Consider the following 21380-nt stretch of genomic DNA (forward strand, 5'->3'; position numbering starts at 1 on the left):
AAAAAAATGGTTCACGGCGTACACGGCTAGGTCAATAAACTGTGTGACGCAACGTCACGAGTGCGTTGGACCGACGGAGAGCACCGATACCGCGGCATGCTCTACCGTACTATTTCGCTCGCACACCTCCCCTCATAGACCACTGAAATTCCTCAGCACGCGTCGACACCGACGGATAGCACCGATACTGCGGCTCGCTCTCTCCCTTTCGCCCGCTCCGACCATCTTCGGCCTCGTTCGGTACGCGTCGACACCGACGGAGAGTACCGATACCGCAACTCGCTCTACCGCTGTCGTTTATTTACGATGTTCATATTCCCCAAATAAATATCATATTTAACTAATTTGTTTAAGCGACATGTTCCTTTTAAAGATTTAGCTCTCCAGTATAAATCCCTAAGACCCTTATTTATTATTCATTTCACAAAATAATTGCAAATATGAAACTTTTTTACCTCTTCTTGAACATTCTAATTTCATAGCCCTAAACTGGGTACCTGAAAGTATTTCATTGAATTTGTGTAAAAATTAAGTTTTTTTTAGTATTTATTTACGAAACTAATCTGACCAGTTGCTGCATTCTTTGACACTAATTTTCAATAAAATAAAACTTCTGTATTTCACTTAATTTGAGAGACACGTAGCTGAATATTAACATACATTCATTATTTAATTACTCGCAATAAATAAAATTTTTTGAAGTAAATAACGTGTAAGTGAATTCATATGTAAAAATTTACCAATTACCAGAAAGTAATTGTTCGTGCGTATTAAAATTCTTACAATAGGCAGTAAAACTATTCACACTCCCATATAAATTATAAATATGTAGATGTTAATGAAAGCGGTGTATATATTCTCCCACATGTAGATTTGATAAACTATTTATGAAACTACATCTATTCTGAATTTATCTGTTACAAATATACAAATGTAAGGCAAGATATAAAAACGAATAAAACAAGAACATGTAAAAAGTAACATTAATAAAATGTCCATTAACGATGCATTTAGAATAAATTGTCTTGTAGTTAAGTGAAAAAATATATACTTTTCCGTTTCATGTTTCATGACTGTCATATTTATCCCTTAACCTTAAACTGAAGCATCGGATATTTTTATTCTCGTGAAATCATATAGATACACGTAATATGAATGGAATATATAACACTTCATTTGTGCTAATAATACTCAGAATTCATGCTTTATCGGTAACGTCGGGTATTGACACTAAAATGGTAACAGGGCTACGTAGCCCTATGAACGTGGGACAGAAAAAAGCATTGGATGATAGGTCTATTCTATACCTAGTCGGTGATAATACTCAGAATTTATGCTTTATCGATAACGTCGGGTATTGACACTAATATGGTAAGAGAGTTACGTAGCCCTATGAACGTGGGACAGAAAAAAGGATTGGATGATAGGTCTATTCTATACTTAGTCGGTGGTTATATCGTATAAAGTGAAGGAATAATTAGAAACAATGAAGAATAGTGAATAAATTAATGATTATAAATTATAATCTACATGTTACCTAGCAAATCATTCTTTTAGAATTTCTTGTTTTTTCTACTGATTTTTACAAACGCGAATAGTAATGTAATTCATCGTAAAATCATATTGAATACGTTTTTCTGTTTAAAGATCAAGGACTTACGATCGCAGTGAGCAAATTCACTCAAGATAAAAAAATCGCAATCACGGTCGTGAATGAAGTTAAATCACGACCGTGATTGCGATTCAGCGATAAATCACCGTTAGTGATTTTGCACGCCATCTCTAGTTGGAAAGTAGCTGGGGCATTTTTTAAACCGAATAGCATGCGTACGAATTCGTAATGACCCTCGGGAGTGGAAAAAGCGGTTTTACTTCGATCTTCTTTTGCAATAGGTATTTGGTAGAATCCGTTTGCTAAATCAAACATCGAGAAGTGTCTTGCGCCATCCAACGTTGATGTAAAGCTACTACGTTTTCTAATTCTTTTGAGTTTCAAAATGGAATGGGATGTATGGACGATTTGCCGTTACTAGAGTCCGATAATGTTATGATACAACGGCCTCCTCTTGAAGGAGGTACGAACTGCCAATTAGACCGCATATTCTTCTTCCTGCATATTCAACTTACCGCGTACAAGTATTACCGCGAAGTTCTCTGCGGTGACCGGAATTTTCTTCACCGCTTCGAGCGCGCGACTCGTTAATACTGATACAAGATAATGCATTTGCATGAAATTGCACAATTCGGTGTGCGCCGTTATGAGGGACTTGAAACAGTCGCGAAACGTTTCCCACTAGTTACAGTCGCCATCAAAGGGGGACAACGGCACAAGGAGAAGTTGAGTGAAGGTGAACTCACGCGTGGCTCCAGTTGCTCCAGACATTCCATCATGAAGGCCCGCGTCGTTAGGCAGACACCCCCTCCACGATGTCGAAATGCCCTTCAATGAAGTACAGAGCGTAGATCGCTTTGCCTCTGGAATGGCGTTGATCGCCGCTACGTGTTCTGTAAGGAAAACGGTCCACGTGTCTTCCAAGCTGGAGAGGCGCACTCGCACCTTCGTTGGTGTCAGACAGATAATTTGATCAAAGACGCGATGCGCGTGCAAAGAGAACAGAAATTACACAGTTACGGTTCTGTATATAAGACGCGATTCGCGTGCATGAATATGAAAGTTACGACGTGAGTCACGTGCGAGGTGTTTGAGCCAACGGTATTCTTCGAGCCCTAGGCTTGAGACAATGCTTAAGCACCGAGAGCCCTTTTTTTTGCATGACCAGGTGATTGGTCGCGTACCATCATATGACACAAGGAGCGCGGTGGGAACGCATGATGTGTGAGATGCGAGGAGTGCGGCGAGAGCGAAACTTCGGTTGAACGACGGCGCGCGAAATATATGTTCGAATTTCAAACAGTTTCGAAGAAAGAACTAATAACATTTTATTTGGCCCACCCTGTATAATCATAAAAGATATATTTATTTATACATACTATGAATACGAAATACAAAAATATCTGTTATTCTCCAATAGGAATAACTGTTATATGCTATTGAAGATACTGTTATATAACGAAGTATACAAAAATACATTGTAAAATCATCACAATTGATTTCTAAATTGGAATTTGACTTCTAACATTGACATATCATGTCGCAGAAAAATATGTCCCGTAAAGTCGAAATCGAAGGAATAAAATTAGACAGAAACTTTTTAATTTCTTAGCCATAATTTCATTTTTTTGTACAAAATTTGCAAAAGAGTTTAATCAGAGTTCGTTGCTTATCTTCTAAGCAACGAGTACAGAACATACAATTTTATGTACTATTGTTGACTCCTTTAAATTTCAGAAGCACCGATCTTATGGAAATAGTTTTATAAAAATGCTACCATTCGAGTAATGTCAAGTACTTGTTATTATGTAATGGAAAACAGTAACAATTCATTGATTATTTTAGCTCACAAGCAAATTTGACGTTGCTTGCGTCAGGTAATGCATGAGCAGCAGAAAAATTTAGTTTATCATTAACAAGGATGACAAAATGTTGCATAATCTGTATATACCAATGACTTTAAGATAAAACTGATTAAACTATTCTGAAAATATATTATAACTAGACTACGGATGTTTATGAACTTTTGTCAAGTGTGAATATGACAAATGTAAAAAAAGGAAATTCCTGTTCTAGTATAATATAGTTTTAATAAAGGGTACGCATTTTCATTCAATGTTAGCGTTAATAAATTGATCTGTTAAAATGTGAAGTTACATAAACATCTGCAGTCTATTTATAGTAGTGTAAGTTCTACATTCTTCTCGTATTTTATTAATTCCCTGATGTTTTAAAAAATAAAATCTTAACAGATTATAATTTTTAGAAATATAATTTAAATTGAAATAACATTAAAATATAAAGATTATAATCTTTTACCTTTCGTAAATACTGTGAGACTATGAGCAAGTTGTAACTTTTTTCCAGTATTACTTACACAAAAAGAATGTACATATATGCTTCAAATTAGCATGTCAGCGTCTACGTTCTATGTATAACTACGGTGCAATTTTCGACATGTTTTTTACATTTTGCAGCTGACAGACTGAACATTTTCTTATCGACTATATCATACATTTTATGGCATCTTGTATATTCAAATATGCTATAAAAGCTGTTTCTTTCCATGAAAAGTACGATTTTAATAAGTTTAGCATTTGTTTATGCCTTCGTAAAGCAAAAAACCGCGGTCTGTTTTAAAAGTATGAGGTATATGTAGATAGTTTCAGTAAGCAAGACTGACATCTACTGAACCCATTGCAAAATTTTCAAATCTATTTCAACTGGCGTTCGAAACGTCTATATCTATCGTTTCTTCCCTGAGCAACGCACGCTTGTCTTCTTTGTTATTCGCCTGTCGTTTACCTCCTATTTTACGTTTACCTCTGTTAAGTACGCCGTTTTCGTCGTCCATCATACGCACAATCTGAGTCTGATCGGAACTTTCTATTGGAGCTATTGATATATCGCGAACGGCACGGAATTTACCGCAGTTGTTCAGATGTTCGTTTTCCAATCGGAAGAAATTCCACACGAACCTCCTGAAGAAGAAAAGGAAAACCTTAAAACAAGCTCAGCCGATAAAAAATGTCATAAAACCAATTACAGTAGGCCAGAGATGCTCAACTGGCGCTTACAAACTAGTATTTCCTTCCAGAGGTACCCTCACTATGGAGCTCAGGCTGTCCCGTGTCAGTTCGCAACGGCTCGACCGTGTCAGCCTCAGCTCCCTAGTGGGAATACCTCCTGAGGGGAATACTTGCTAGTGAATACATATCAGTTTAGCATCTCTACAGTAGACATTGAATAAATGCACGCTTAATATATGCATGATAGGAATGCTCCTCGCGCATAGGTATTTTCTTACACACGTGCTCGCACTTCACTCTGTCGCCTAGCAAAAAAGGAACAGAATACATACGGTGTCGCGTTTAACTCGCATATTTTTCATCGCAGAAAATGCGGTGTATATAAAGTTGTTTTAATAAAATGTTTGAATATTCAATACCTTCTGTGAATAAACTTTCTTAATATCTCGCAAAATAACGAAGATAGTAAGGTGATAAAAAAATGCGTACATCCAGCCAGCCCACTTTTAATATTAATAATTATTTTAAAATAAATAATTAACCGTGCCATAGACGCAGAGCGCCGAAGCTGCTGCGTGTTTAGGCGTATGGCAATCAGAAGTGAGTGTACCAATAGTTTCTTGGATGGTATTTTTAAATTGTTTGATGTAGGGGAGATCGGGGCAGGTTGTAATACGGGGTAAGTTGTAACAGTTAAAATTCTCTGAACGACAAATTTGGCAACGCAGCAGGATGCCAGAGCGGTTGTAAAATATTGATATCGTCGGTTTCATTGCAACAATCGATCATCAAGTGAGAGACGAAATGATTCCAACCAAGTTAAATGCCCACTATTCCTTATTCGAATTCGAAGTTCATTCGTTAATTCGGAGAACCGAAAGTATTGAGCAACGAATTTCACGAGAAATTTAACACCTTGTGTTTTTTTTCTTTTTTAATATTAAGTGTATCGAAGAAGAGGGACATCAAAGCGGTAGTGGAATCAGCAGTTATAGGCTATTGGGATTCGATACTGGTGTACAAACTCCTGCATGGATGTTTTTGGGAACAACAAAGGAGCAGAAACTGCAAGCGGAACTGTTAGTTTTACGGAATGAAAACATGCAGTTAAAAACTGAGATTGAAAATCTCAGGGTAAGTCAATTTAGCGAGCAGGCTTTTCAAAATCTGTGTAAGAAATTTTTATCTCTAGAAGTAGCCAATTTTATTAGTATTCAAGTATCACATAATAGTAGAAATATTCAAGGGAGATATACAGAAAATTTTAAAAAGTTTGCATTGTCTTCGTATTTTGTTAGCCCAAAATGTTATTGTCAGTTACAAAAAACTTTTGTTCTTCCCTCAAGTATTAGACAGAGTATTAGAAAGATCTCTAGGAAAACTGCAATTTTCTACAAGTTTTAGTAATCATTTGTTTTCACTTTTAAAATTAAAAGTAGGAAATATGAATAGCGAAAATAGATATTGCACAATTTCTGTTGATGAAATGTCAATAAAATGTAATTTATATTATGATTATGGATCTGGATTTTACACATTCATGTGAATATTTTCCCACGGAGTATTTACTAAAATTATTTATTGGTTTGCGAATTTATTATCTTTTAAAGTGTAGCAATAGAAATTTTAAAAATTGTATACAGGTCATATTTATTTCGAAACGTTATCGAGATGTAAAAGTTTCGAAAATTTCATGTCATTATATACGCGTTTGTAACAAATGTGATACCTTATCGTTACTGAACTTAGTGTATGCGAAATGAAAGTGCGGTTCGAGAGCTTTCAAATGAGTTCAAGACGAAGTCTGTAAACTAAACAGAACTAAAGATATTGATGTTTGAATGGAAGCGGATTTTCTGAAAAACTAATTATAAAAATCTGAAAAAATCACATGTGTTTCTACGCCATACGGAACAGGTAAAAAAAACTTCAACAAAATCGGAGAGGTGATCGAAAATTTTCTGTCCCTGTTGACGTGGAGTGTGCCATATGTATCTGGCATGACCTCGAAGAAAACAAATAGTATATAAAACACCTTAAAATTAAACGCATATTTTGAGGTCAGTTGAAAAATTTCCTTCGTATGTATTTAAAATATATTTCAGGAACCTGGTCTCAGATCATACCTGATATACAGGGTGACTCAGTTAATGTAATCACCTCGAATAATGACGTAACGGTACATTTTATGAAAATTTTTAGGCGTGGAACTTAAATGGCATCAAGGGGCACATCTTATAAGGTACGTGCTTTTTTGTAGATGAAGACATTTCAGAAATTTCAAGGTCACCTTGATGTTTTTTAACGGAATAACCTATTTTTTGTACCATAGATCGACAGTGTATCAAATTCTGAGTAAAAATGTGTTCACCTTCATACGTCTTAAACCTAATAGTTAACGAGATATTTACAAAATAATCACTGTATTGAAATCGCTGTATTGAAGTTGAGAGGTATCAGTTCGAGCACCTATAGTTACCAGATAGTAAGTACGTATGAAAAATTATTTTGTAAATATCTCGTTAACTATTAGGTTTAGGACGTATGAAGATCAACAAATTTTTACTCGGAATTTGGTACGCTATCGATTCATGATACCTAAAATTTTTGAAATGCTTCTAGTCCAGGAGTATTAGATCAAAACGTGGGAACTGTACGAAAAAAACTAAAAATAGGTCGTAGTCTTCACGAATTGTTTGATTTAGTGATAATAGTAATGGAACTCTTACCTGAAAACTTCAAGAGGCGCAACAATGGATGTCATTAAGTCGCTGGAAACGTAGCCACTCTCAACAAGACCAAAACTAGCAATCCACGCAAATCTTAAGATAAAGTCCTCGATTATAGCGAAATAATAAAATCCCTGAAACCAACGGAACACAATGAATACTCCATAAAAAATGAAAATACAGTTACTGGTCACTAAAAATGGTATTTTCTTCAATACAATTGATTTCTTTCGGTAAATAATGATAATCAAGACTGATGTAGAGTGAATATTTTAGTATACAATTTACAGGGTGTAACAAAAATGTTGCTCGACCCGGAAATGGGTCACTCGGGGGCTGAATTGGAACAACTTTTTCCTTAGCAAAAATGTAATCTGAAGGTTCGTTACTAAGATATTAACGAAAAACCGCGACCAATCAGAGCGCGAGTCTGCCAGCCGAATTCCCGCACTAGTGGTGGCTACGCGCTGCGCTTGTACTATGAAACTTCGAACAAGCAAGTCTGCATGCATCGCAAGAAATTGCGTATAATAACAAATAAAAAAAACGTAACAAACAAAATCATCTTTTATCATCTGTCGTTTGTTATTTACAGAGATTAATGAATGAAACATAAATATAGGAAAATGATGTGTAACGTAAAAAAACGAATGCACATTTCCTTTTTGTAAATTCCTTTTTACGAAATTGTAAACTTCCTTTTCAAATAACGTGTGAACGAAAAGATAATGTAACAGAGAATGAACGAGAAGTGATCGTAGTTCGGTATTGGTACAAAAATGCGTAGTTTAATAACGGACAACAATGTTACTATGGCTTATTTTCGGCGATAATTCTGCAACTTTCTGTACCTAACTTTTTCTTCGGGCTTTTTGAAGAAACTTATTCATTATCAGTAACATTGTTGACCGTTATTAAACTACGAATTTTTATACCAATACCGAATTAAGATCACGTCTCGTTCATTCTCTGTTACATTACCTTTTCGTTCACACGTTACTTGAAAAGGAAATTTACAAATTCGTAAAAAGGAATTTACAAAAAAGTAAATATGCATTCGTCTTTTTACGTTAACGCCAGGTCTGTTTCGTCTCATGCACCCTGTTTCAAGATCGCACGTAATCTAGAAACCCTTGTAAATTCTCTAATGGTCCCTGACCGACAAGGTATCGGCTCGCGACTCCACGTAAAAGACATTTACGCTAACTAGTTAGTTAGTTAGTTATTGCTCGCTTCTCCTGGGGGAGGGGAAGTGCGATTTCCCCCCCAAGGCCGCAGCTGTGGCTCGAAACGCCGGTAGCTATCTCACAGCCCTGCAATAGGGCTGCGGTGGGCGTTACCCGGGGAGACTATTTCCCCCGGCTTTCCAACCCGACCAACTTTTTTAGGCCCGGGCCACATGGAGGCGAGGAAGTACTCGCGCGGGGGGCGGAGAGTCACTAGGATCGTCCCATCCCTACCTGCGAAATTAGCTAAGGGAGTATGGTCGTCGGGGCAACCGATCCTTCGTCTCCAAAGTGAGTACCGGCTCACTCTTCGCTTCACCCACAGACCGAGTCTGTACCAGGGGTGGAATCATCGTGCTTGCGTACCTACGCTAACTAACACATATGTGTCTTGCCGAAGTACCATCGAACAATTTTACAAGAGAAAGAATTTGTTCCAGAAATATGTACAACTCTCTGGAATTTCTTTATTATTTTCGTGAAAATGGCTTGTGCTTATGAATTTATATCCCGAAAACTATTTATGGTATTCAGTTGATTCTTATTTCGTTTTAATCGAGAAGGATCAGCCTTTGTGAATAGATTTCTTTCAAGTCGAAAAATCATTATTTCTGATTCTGTTTAAAAAAATAACTGCGAATTTGTCTTTTTACTTTACACATGATTTTTTTACATTTATGCATCATTCGTTAATCACTTTAAATAACAAAGGATCAATACTAAAAAGTTCGATTTTATTTGTTACGTCTTTGTTATTTGCTATTATACGCAGTTTCCTGGGATACATGCCGACTTGCTTGTTCGGAGCTTCATAGTACAAGCGCAGCGCGTAGTTAGCGCGGCAACTCGCCTAACAAATTCGCGCTCTGATTGGTCGGAGTTTTTCGTTATTATCTGGTTAACAAAGCCTCGGATAACACTTTCGCTAAGGAAAAAGTTGTTTCAAATCATCCCAGGAACCCCTCGTTTCCGAGTGTCGAAACATTTTTGAGACACCCTGTATTTCTCAACGATATGAGGATCTAGTACATTAGTGACTGCTTGACTCACTCGACTACACTCCTCCGTCAATGAAAGCGTACTGTCTTCGCCGCTGTATGCGTAGACGGTCATTGCCATGAATCGATATGTGATTGGTGGGAAACGCAGACGTTTGATTGGAATATGCGGTTGTAGAGGTAGGAGCATTGTTTCTGGGATTCTTGGATGTCATCGCCGATTTGTAATAATTTAACGGCCTTATGGTGGCGATTGTTTTGCATGTGATGTGCGGTTATCTAGAATTCCCGTTTATGACGGTATGTCGACCGTATTTACGGTCCAAGACGTAATAATCGCTACGACCGTGACTGTACTACCTACGTTGGATCATGATATGACTTGGGTCGCAGGTAACTGCTACATGCAACCCCCCTGCCCCCCAGCCGATTACCTGAGGGGAACGTCGGAAAAGCCAGAGCGGATGACCTATTGTACCCCAAACTTTTATATCGAATCATGGGGAATTCCATATATCCCTTTTGTTTCCACGCTTAGCACGTCTTGTGACTCTTCCCATAGCCTAACAGCTCCTTGCATTTTTTTTCAAACTCAAATTTTTTAAAAACTAGTGCTCCTAGGGGCGGAAAACGGTTTGCGGATTCCTATTCAGCGCATAAAAATCTACAAGAAACTCCTATTGATTATTAGTAATCTAAAAAAAGTTAAAATTTGTTGGACAGGCTTTTCTTAAAAATTCTCCTAATTCTCCAGGAAAATCATCAGATTCACGTATTTGTTTTCAACTATTTCTTTAAATTTGAATTTAAAATTACGATTGTTTAGATCATCTAGAACGACAAAATGAAGTTCAATTTAGACGAACCAGATGGTTTCAATTCATATTGGCATGATATATGTGTATGTATAAAAAAAAATTATTTTATGACAGAACATTTGTGGAGGCAATGTAATGGTATGGAGAGTTCTCGGTGCATCTGAGAAGCACCCAATTGCTTTCATCTTAACAAAAATGAATAGTTAACAATATCACGGATTATTAACAATCATATTTCCTCTCTTACATTTAAGAACATGAACAATAGCATTCAAATTTCAATAAGATAATGCCCTGATCTACCGTAATGCAAGTAGACAAACATAGTTTAGTTAACTAAACCTGAAAATGTCCGGCACATTCTCTGAATATAAAACTTATTGAAAATATATGGGAAATACTCGTCACTCGTCTTTATCAAAACAATAAAAAGTATTTGTTAGTTTAGAAATTAAAAGCAGCAATTGTGAGACCATGGGACCAAATTAATCCAAATTTAATAGAAAAACTTATTAACAGCATGAAAATGCGAAATTTTCATTGTAATTAGTTATTAAATAAATTGTTTTTCATAAGTAAACTTACAACTGGCAAACAGCATTTTCTATAAAAGGCATAAAATAAAAAATATTTAAAAAATGCTAATTTCATTAAAAAAAAATGTAACATCCATATTTACAAAAAAATGTAGATGATCTTTGATTTACGAAAGTTATGTACACTTAAACATAGTTCTGCCTAACACATTTTTTTGTGAAGTTCAAGAAAAGTCTTAAAATTTGGTGGCCACATATGCGTGGGACACCTTGTGTAATATGTAATATAATAATATGTTAATATATTTTACAAATATTACACTGAGTCTGAAATATTATGAAACCGTCTGCATACCAATTTCAATAGTTCATTTGGATTAGCATAGTCTTGTTACACAAATTCGTAAAGCATACGATTTCATGTAACAGTCGCCGTGTATATGTCCTTACCGCTGCTGAATACACGACTTCTTCGCGTAGAAATTTGTTTTCACCCGCATTACTGTCTAAAAGGCCCCAGTCCATCTTCAGATCCCAAGTGAATGAATATATGGAATTGATGCAACAGCTGATTATCCAAAGCCACAACCACGGATTTTCCCATCGGCTTTGATACTCCACTGAAATTGGCCACAACTTAAACAGTTGTTTTTAACAATAATAATAATAATAACAATAGCAATACAATACAGGGTGTAACAAAAATGTTGGAGGACCCGGAAATAGGAGACTCGCAAGGTAATTTGAAACAAGTTTTTCCTTAGCAAAAATGTTATCTGAGGCTTTGTTAACGAGATATTAACGAAAAATCGCTACCAATTAGAGTGCGAGTCTGTCGGCCGAGTTGCTGTGGTAACGTTGAGTACGCGCTACGATTGGTTGCCGACGTTACCGCGGGAACTCGGCCCACAGACTCGCGCTCTGATTGGTCGGAGTTTTTCGTTAATGGCTCGTTAACAAAGCCTCGGATAACATTTTTGCTAAGGAAAAACTAGTTTCAAATCCCCTCACGAGTTTCCCATTTCCCGGTCCTCCAACATTTTTGTTATACCCTGTATATGACTAATAGACGACAACTGAAAGCATAATTCTACAGGTTGCAATTTTTGGTATGCTACAAACCAAAAACTGGAAGTCGCTTTTAGTTGGGACAGAATACATGGCTCTTCTATGTACTAGAGATCTCGATTTCATGTATATCTAAATACACGTGTCATGTGTAGTTAATATACCCGTATTTTGATCCGTGTAGTTTGTAATACACAGATACACAGGTAAGAGGCATTTCTTATCAAAATGCAAGGGGAATTACGGTTATAATTACCGATATTTTCTAGTTTATGTGCAGTTTGACGTGAACTGGCTCTTACCTGTGTATTTCAGTACCCATGTACTTTTGTACAGTGTACAGTAAAGTTATGTTAGCTGCGCGGAAAGACCTACATGCTGCCTCTCCATGAGGTATCCCCAACACTGAGGGAGATCCTCCGTAAAACCAGTCAAGCGTATAATTTATTTCCCTTCACGAGCCAACGGCCAACGAAGAGAGCCCAAAAGATTCAAATGCAGTGTAACAGTGAGATAACACTAATGCAAGGATCAAAGATTTTTATTTTTTATTTATTTCAATTAAACTTTCACTAACGTATTTGTGAGATTTTTCTGATTAAAACAAGACCAAACACGATATAATTTGAATTATATTTACTTGTTGATATTGATTAAGTGCCATAAATGATCAATAAGTAAATATGGTCCAAATTATATCATGTTTGGTATTATTTTATTGAGAAAAATTCATCGATATGTCAATAAAAGTTTCATTAAGAAAAAACGAAATATAAAAAGTTTCATCGATACATTAGTGTGGATCCCTTATTGTTTTCGATCGCTGTTCTTTGCTGTTCTACAACATGCCAACGTCAGCTGCCGAGGTTCGGTTTTAAATTTACGAGGGGTGGGAATAGTGACCCCCCACGCGTATTGCGCGCATGCGGTCCCGAGTTTCGCGCAATTGTAGCGTCTTTACTCTATTTCAATACCCGTGTACCCGTATATTAAAAACCACCCGAACTAAAACACGGATATATTAATTATACGTGTACACATGTATCTTTATTACACGTTTAATACTATGGTCTCTACTACGTACGCGTAATACTGTTCGATTACACTCAACCATGGACTAAATACGTCAATATAGTCAAGAAGAATAAATATTAATGAATATAAGAACACGAGTTTTCGGTTGACTGATAATAAGTGTCGAGATAGTTATATATACTTGAATCTGTTTTAACTGAAAACAATCATGGTCCTGAAATTGTATGCAACTTACCAGCATGGTAGACGCATAGAGTGTTGGACATTACAACAAGGAACGTTGTTGAGTATTTTCCGGCATTTGCCAGATGTGGAAATGCTTCTTTGGAATCACGGTACCGTCGGATACATTGTGCGAACCGAAACCACGCGGGTAGGCAATTAACAATAGGTCTAAGTATCAAGGAGCCAGACATGCATTGTGTCGTATCGCCAGCTTCCAACCAATTTCCATTAGTGATATAAAAACACGTTAAAAAATGGAAATCTAGTAACGCTGTAGCCATGCTGTTTAACTGATCCGCCAACCAAAAGTCAGCAAAGTTGACATAGGCGAACGGTGATATAAAAACCCGGCCCTAAAAAGAATAAATAAAAAAAGATTAGTTAATTTTCTTTCTATACAGTCGAGCCATAAATTCTGTCCCATAAAACAAAATGACTCTACTGTATAAATTCTTGGAGCTCGGTAACCAGCTACATTGTTTTGTGAATTAGCATGAAATGGGATATTAGTAGGGTTATTAGTAGTGTATGAGTAGGTATCAAAAAGAACCTTGTTGCTATTATTGCGCTGTACAAGAATCATAAATCGCCAGAATTTACTTATCAGGCTATTAGGAGATACAATAAACTGACCTCTGTAGATGATAAATCAAGTAGTGACCATCATGAAACCTTAGTGTTCTTGAACATTGGAACATTTTCAAGGAAAAACACTTACTCTAAACATTATCATAGTATCGAGACTGATATAAATCGGCAACTGTACCCTAGAAGTTATACGTGCAACGATAAATGAGTGGCTAGAACATTTAAAAGAGTGAGTATAAACAAAAGATAGTCACTTATCTAGAATAGTTTCAAGCTTTTTGTATATCATAGTGAACCTCACTCACAAACATAGGATACCAAAAGATTATCTTAAGATTATTTTAATGTATCTATTACATAAAGGACAGAATTTATTGCACGAGTACGATATTGCATTTTAGTACTTACCATGATTTTTAATAACCAAAACCGTGCTTCGTGGCGAAACATTTTTAATGGATTTAGAAGAAACGCCAGCATGATGCAGACTAAAGCTAAGGGATTCACGTATGGAGGAATACTTAAACTGACGCTGTACAAGAAGCTCAATAAACTAAGAGTCCACACAACTCCCAGAACAGCTGCCAGTTCCATCAGGTGTTGTTCAGAGAGGTGATTTCGTGGGTCTAATTCGAAGATCAGTACATGATTCACACCAGAGGATCTCCAGCCATAAACATTTACACCAATGAGGAATAAGAATTGTATAATGAGCAGAGGTCCACGATATAATCTAAATGCAATTTTTAAATTCTCCCCACCATCATGAAATATTGCTGAAAAATGGAAAGAATTTCTAGTAAATATAATTCAAAATAGTTTAAGTATAGAAACTAACTCTATAGTAAATAATCTATGTATGCTCAGTACAGAAAATTATTTCACAAAGCTTAATGAGCTTTCGATTATGTTTGGAGCTAATAGTACCCTTAATAGAGTAAACTAATTTCTGTTCGATTCTAATTTCTATAAATTAGAACATACAAATCTATTGTATATCTGTATAAGCATCCATAGTCTGATATAAAACTGAGAGTAAACATCAGTTTAATGAAATCTACCTTTTGGTTGTATTACCTGAGAGCACAACTGCTACAAACAGAACAATAAAACTACCCGAGAACAACCCAACCTTGAAAGTAGTCCATGGACTTTGATGTTCACCCAGAGGTGGTACACGTAATCGTTTCATGGCACGTTGCCTGTCTCCACCTTCCAAATCGTTTGTTACTGCAGTTTCTGTGTCTTGTATTAGCTTGTCTATGTCTTTGGATGTGTAAAAATGAGCTGTTTCTACGCATTCTACCCTCCATTTTGATCCAGTATCTACAGACAGCAACTAAAATTTAGAATAAAATTAATATTGTAATTTATATAATATATGTTTGAGCTACTACAACACTGAAGAAGTGAACTTTTACTTGTGTGTAACAATGTTAGGGACTTTAAAAGATAAATGCTAATTGTTTCCTTATTGCTTAAATGAACTTGCAAACCTGGAGAAGTAAGAGACAATTAAGAGTGAGAATCTATGCAGATGTTAATGAACGGAATATTTTCTTTTTGTTTACCTTATCGTGTTTCTTGAGAATTTTCCTAAATCCAGTATAATTAAGGTTCTGGTAATTTTGAAGAAGTATTAGAGACAAATAAAACTCAGAGAAGGCAAGTTTCAGTTCTCTAAGCTTTCTTGTTGGTAAATGTGGCTTAACATTTGTCTTTCCTTTATTCTTTCCTCCACTCTGTTGCAATTCCAATGCAGTTTTTAATTCACTTTGGAGTGCTGCATATTTCCGTGTTGCTTCTGCTAACTTCTCTGTATAAAACATATATTCGTTAATTTAGACAACAAATATTAAAACATAAAAACTTAGATATTAATTTCAAGAGAATTTACTCACCAGAATAAAAAGTATTGATCTTTTTTAGTTCACAATCACAGAATGTAAAAAATACCTCATCAAAGGAAGCAAAGTGTCGTGATATGACTTCAGGATCTACACTTTCAGCAGAAGGTGCTTCCTCCACAGCTGTGTAGAGCATTGCTTTCATTTCCTATTAATCCAAAAGAATTGTTTCTAATATTATACTGTTCATAACGTGTTATAATATGTTTATTACATTATTTACCTCATAGCTAATATATTGCTTACGCCACTCAGGGGTAATGTGGGCAGACAAATGTTCAGCGAACTTCATTCTTTTTTAAATGTTGTGACAACCTAAAATAATTGCGAATTTTCTTTGTTTTATTTTTAAACTAACTGACAGATTACAAAGGTAATACATTAATGAATTATAAGGAAGGTATATGTACATCTACATAGATATTAAAAATACATATAATTAGTGAAAATACTAATGTATTATTATTTATTACTGAACATTAAATTTATTATAAAACTCTTACATTACAGAAGTGTGAACTATTAAAATTGTATAATAGAGTCTTAAGTTCAACAGAAAACATAAGAGTCAAATGGAATAAACAAGTTTAATAATGGACGAATCGAATGTTTAATTTTGTTTTTCGATTTACCTTCAACGAGTTCAACCATAAAGAAGGTTATATATGTATATTATAGATACAACATACTCACAGGCTTTGTCGTCAGCAGTAATTCAATGTTTTCTGTATTCGCTTGTATTAATTTAAATATGTAAAGCCTCAAATACTGATGTACTTATTCCTATAATAGATATCACAGAGCGTCGCGACTTTTCAAATAGTAACTACTATATATTTAGAACTATATAGTTTTCGATATACTTGAACCACAAACATCAAAGGAACGAAATAAATGCTTTTATTTCAATTCCCTGGTTAGAAGTTTACTTAAAATGGCCATCTCTCGTCGGTCGCTATATAAAAGCAAAGAAGAATACATACAATTAAATTGTCACAAGAAGCATGTCGGAATCTGTTTGTGTTAGATAAAATACTTGAGCTTGTTATAACGGATTTACTTTACTATTTATTGTCCCCGTCACAACCGACTTTAGTACATACTAGCGGTACTAGCTGTGTTGAAGAACGTGGCAACACCGCTCATGTGAGGATCGAAGATCGGACTCCGATGTTATTAAAATTACTATTTAAATTATGTGTTTTGTTCTTTTTATATGTCGAAAAACAAAAGAATATTCGGCATCGTATATGGGTGGACCAGCTGCAACAGTTGTCGGGCAACAAACAAAAAACGAATTGTAAAAATGCTCCGCAAATTAATATTCTTCAAATTTTTATTTTACTAAGGGGTTACAAAGTGAAATTACAAAATAATTAAAAATAAAAAGTAAAACCGTCGCATTCAACAGGGCCTCCTGGCTGTTGCTCACGCGCTTAAGTTGCCGAGGGTCGCGTCGAAACACTTTGGATCATGAGTGGAAAACGTGAATTTTCGCCGCAGTGAGAATTGAGATTCGAAGAGGGTCTCCAAAGTACTCATAAACAGGGTGGTCCACGCAACTTGTTCACCCCGAATAATTTTTAAAGTATACATTGTATGAAAACATTTTTTATGGAAAAGTTGTATAGTTTGGAGCAGGCATCGAAATTAACTGCTCGTTCTGGTTCTGGCCAGTGACAGTGATGCCAGAATCGTGGGATAACCGCGCGAGCGCTTACCTTCTCCATGCCTCCCGTGGGTATTTTACACAAGCATATTCTACCCTGTCCGTGAGCTCTGCCCCACTACGTCCTAATCGGCGACTCCCCACAAGCGTTTTCTACCTCTGTCCGTGTGCGCTCTGCTTCGGGTGTTCTCGGCAAAAGTCCTACGTCACGCGTTTACGACGCGACGGTGGAGTAGCCCAAGCCAGGTCAAAAATCCCAAATCCCAAGCAACTTAAAGTTTACGTCCTAAACGCTGAGAGATACATGATTTTTCTCACGCGCTCGTTCATGATGAAGACCCTGTTCTAATCCCGATGCGACCGTCTTAGTTTTTATTTTTAATTATTATATAATTTCACTTTGTAATATGTCAGTAAAATAATAGCTTCGAAGATATTAATTTGAGAAGCATTTTCAAAATTCAATTTTTGTATTAATGATATATTTCGCGTTTCTGAGAACCGTTGTTGTTAGTCCACGCACATGTGATGTTAGTGGTCCTTTACTTTTCTATGTCTGGAAAGAAGTATGCACATAGTTTAAATCGCAATTGGGATAATAGTACTACTACCGAATATGAACAGGTACTTAGGGTGAGACGTATCTGACCGAAACGCTCTAAACGCGGACAACCCTATCGTAAATGGTAGCAATAACGAGACTGCACGGTGGCCCATTGTAACCCGTAATTTGGAAATGTCTTCATTACCGAAAAGTAGGACGGTATTGAATTCATAGAAACTATTTTAGCGTAACGGGACTTTGAATTAGGTGCAATTATACGCGCGCCGAATGCATTATTGTCCGATTATTTCAAAAGGGGTTGTTAGGAATTTCCTAGATTTTGAAAGTAGCATTTTAGCCGCCCAAAGAAATTAATATACCGTGAATAAAGAAAGTCCATATTAAGGACGGAACACTTGTGACATTATTTAGAGGACAAAAAGAAAAGACGATGTGTTGTATTTCCATGCATATTATCCATGCTCACCGACATCAAATCTAAAAAAATGCATATATTATATTTCTAATAGTTTCCGAGATATTTGACGGAATACTAAAACAAAATACGTATGAAATATTTGCATGAGAACTACTTCATGTGAAATTTCACAGAGTTGTAATAAAATTGGTAATTGTCAATTCGGTTGTGAGTTCACGGTTGCTACGAGGCCGAAGAAATTGAGCCATAAATAACCGAAAAGTCTGTTTCGGCCTCTACAATGGTGGTCGGATAGGGCCAAATAGCGTCAACTCAATATGTGTGGGTGAAATTTTTTTCCCTGCTCCTCGAGGAAAACGTAGTTTTTGCTTTCTATCTCGTAGCAATGGGTACGTTAGTGGTCTCCTTCTCTTTGGACCCTTTTACGTGCTTCGGTGAAACTGCACGACGGTTCGTTCGTTGCACTTCTGCAAAGCACGTGTTTTCCGGGAACGCTAGTTCCTTTTTACCTAAATCTTGTTGTCGCTGACTGATTTGACGTTGCGACTCTTGACGTCGGCTGCTGTCGTATACCTGCGATCACCTGTGGCATGGACTCTACCCTGACATAAACTATTTCGTCCGTTGATGCCCAGGCTCGGTACACTGACCTACTGACGCAGGTTTGCAAGCTGCAGGTGAATTTTTTATCATTATTATTTTCTCAAATTAACGCAGGCTATAACTTTTTCCCGGCGATAATTTTGCAAGTTTCTATACCTAAATTTTTCTTCGGGCTTCTTAAAGAGACCTATTCGTTACCAGTAACATTGTTACTCGTTTTTAAACTACGGATTTTTATGCCAAAACCGAATTACGATCACTTCTCGTTCATTTTCTGTTACATTACCCTTTCGTTGATACGTTATTTGAAAAGGAAATTTTCAAATTCCGTAGCCTCTCTCCTTAAATAATTACTAGTTTCCGTTCTGTTTAAAAAAGCAACTGTGCATTCGTCTTTATACATTACATATAATTTTCCTAGATTTATGCTTCATTCATTAATCTCCTTAAACAACAAACGAAAGATGATAAACAGTATGATTTTATTTGTTACGTCTTTTTTATTTGCTATTATACGCAGTTTTCTGCTATGCATGCCGACTCGCTTGTCCGGAGCTTCGTAGTACAAGCGCGGCGCGTAGCCCACGCTACCGCGGGAGCTCCACCGGCAGACTCGCGCACTGATTGGACGGGATATTTCGTTAATATCTCGTTAACAAAGCCTGGGATTACATTTCAGAGTTGAGCAACGTTTTTGATACATCCTGTATATGTAGAATATATTTTTCTGATCTTAAGTACGTCTGATTTCTTGAAACCATGTAACCTCAACAGATAAAACCTTACGTTCGTACTTTACCATATACACTCTCCATGTGTCTCGTTTTCTGATATTGACAGATGAAAGACGCGTGGCAAAGACCAAGATAGCAATTACATACTTGTATAGCAAGAACAACGACGCTGGCCAGAATTCAATTCGATGCTTCACAATTATCACTTATGGGTTGCGACGTGCGTCGCCGGTACGAGGGGAGTAGGCGTTGCCGACTCAGTCGGTATGCCAGGGGTCGGTTGCCAAAAGAATAAGCGAGCGTATTGACTTGACATACACTTTTATTTACTATCTGGTGTCTTGGTAGGCTATGTACAATTGATCGAAACAAGTGGAGTTATGTACAATAGTGTCAGGGAGACACGAACTACGGTATCGTAACCACGAACGGTATTAGGCCGCGTACAACGGTAGAAGTGAGAGGCGACTACGGTAGGGTGAGTGCGAATGACGCATGGTCGCGTACAGCAATGTAGGCGAGACGCGACTACGGTAAGGACCGCGAGCGACGCACAGTCGCAGAAAGCAGAAGCGGGTAGAGTTCTGCAACGGGCAGATTTACTCGGGCTTCCCGCCCGTTACCCATCGTGTTTCGCTTCGCCCACGCCCGCCCAAACCTGGTTGCGGGCCGGGCGGGTCGACATATACATATATCTAACCGTCCAAGCTCGCCCGAATTTGTCGCAGCGTATGATCTTCCCACTTGCGCCTGCGCCGTTTCCCGTTGGCGCTCGTGTCTTTAGCTACTTTATTTCTCTTTACGAAGAAACAATGTGAATTGATGAAATTATGGATACATGCAGAAATTTGATTTAATTTGAAATAAAGAATCAACAAAAATACTTGTAACATGTTTTGTTTCAAAATATGTAATGTATACAATGGAACAGTAAAACACTACCACACAAACATCTTTTATATAAAAATTTAATAAAAAGTTGTAATTATTCTCCTTTATTATACAATAGTATCACAGAATACAGGATTGATTTCAATGACATAATTTTAATGTATGTATTGATTGGAATTGCTGTAAAAGTACCTTGAAATATTATTAATAAATAAAAAAATTAAAACAAAATCAATTGAAGAAATGGTATTTCCTTGCATAAAAGTGCATGTAGGAAGAACTGAAGTATATAATGATAAATCGGTTTTCGCGTATCTACGGGTCAAGTGGGTCTAGCGCGGATTCTATGGGTTCACGGGTCGAGCGGGCAAAGCACGGATGCGGGCGGGTATGGGCAGGTTTGCGGCCCTCATCGTCGGGCCTATGCGGGCCGGGTATCGTTCGAGCCGGGTCAGCGCGGGTGAAGATTAAATGGCCGAGTGACGGGCGGGCTCAACCCATCCGATGCAGATCTCTAGAAGCGGGCGTACACTGGACCAGACGCTCAGGACGCGCCTTAGGTCGGAACCCACTGGGAATCGGGCTATACTCGTAAACGAGACCTGACGGGAACGGAAAGCGCAGTAGGAAACAAGCAGCAAAATTACACAAATATTTCGAACACCCTGAATAAAGTACATCCGACTGGATTCTCGGTATCCACCTCACCTTGTGGTCTAGCCGGGTAAT

At 37.0% G+C, this 21380-nt stretch overlaps 1 protein-coding gene across 3 annotated transcripts; it reads right to left on the reverse strand.

The window, feature by feature from the left end:
- Positions 1 to 4244: 4244 nt before the first annotated feature.
- Positions 4245 to 16867, reverse strand: LOC107192376 (xenotropic and polytropic retrovirus receptor 1 homolog). 3 transcript variants are annotated; one of them, XM_015581604.1, is made up of 11 exons: positions 16832 to 16867; positions 16465 to 16726; positions 15995 to 16086; positions 15766 to 15919; positions 15436 to 15680; positions 14942 to 15203; positions 14273 to 14640; positions 13287 to 13629; positions 11399 to 11568; positions 7371 to 7504; positions 4245 to 4593 (listed from the first exon to the last, which is right to left on the reverse strand). In XM_015581604.1, the coding sequence occupies exons 3-11, from the start codon at positions 16061 to 16063 to the stop codon at positions 4332 to 4334; spliced, it is 2007 nt and encodes a 668-aa protein (XP_015437090.1). In that variant the 5' UTR covers positions 16064 to 16086; positions 16465 to 16726; positions 16832 to 16867; the 3' UTR covers positions 4245 to 4331. The 3 variants fall into 3 exon arrangements, with proteins under 3 accessions (XP_015437090.1, XP_015437089.1, XP_015437092.1); XM_015581603.1 differs by having other exon boundaries at positions 16808 to 16851; XM_015581606.1 differs by lacking the exons at positions 16465 to 16726; positions 16832 to 16867 and adding an exon at positions 16404 to 16440.
- Between the last annotated feature and the right edge of the window lie 4513 nt (positions 16868 to 21380).

Source organism: Dufourea novaeangliae, unplaced genomic scaffold (assembly GCF_001272555.1).
Source record: "Dufourea novaeangliae isolate 0120121106 unplaced genomic scaffold, ASM127255v1 scaffold344, whole genome shotgun sequence".
In the NCBI taxonomy this organism is placed as follows: Eukaryota; Metazoa; Arthropoda; class Insecta; order Hymenoptera; family Halictidae; genus Dufourea; species Dufourea novaeangliae.

What these genes read in the sequence shown, in the direction of transcription:
- LOC107192376 (XM_015581604.1), bottom strand. Translation starts at nt 16,063, where the DNA reads ATGAAGTTCGCTGAACATTTGTCTGCCCACATTACCCCTGAGTGGCGT. An exon ending in TTCTCAAGAAACACGATAAG is followed by an intron (nt 15,204 to 15,435) that starts GTAAACAAAAAG and finishes TCTAAATTTTAG; the next exon opens with TTGCTGTCTGTAGATACTGG. An exon ending in GCGCCTCTTGAAGTTTTCAG is followed by an intron (nt 4,594 to 7,370) that starts GTAAGAGTTCCA and finishes TTTCTTCTTCAG; the next exon opens with GAGGTTCGTGTGGAATTTCT.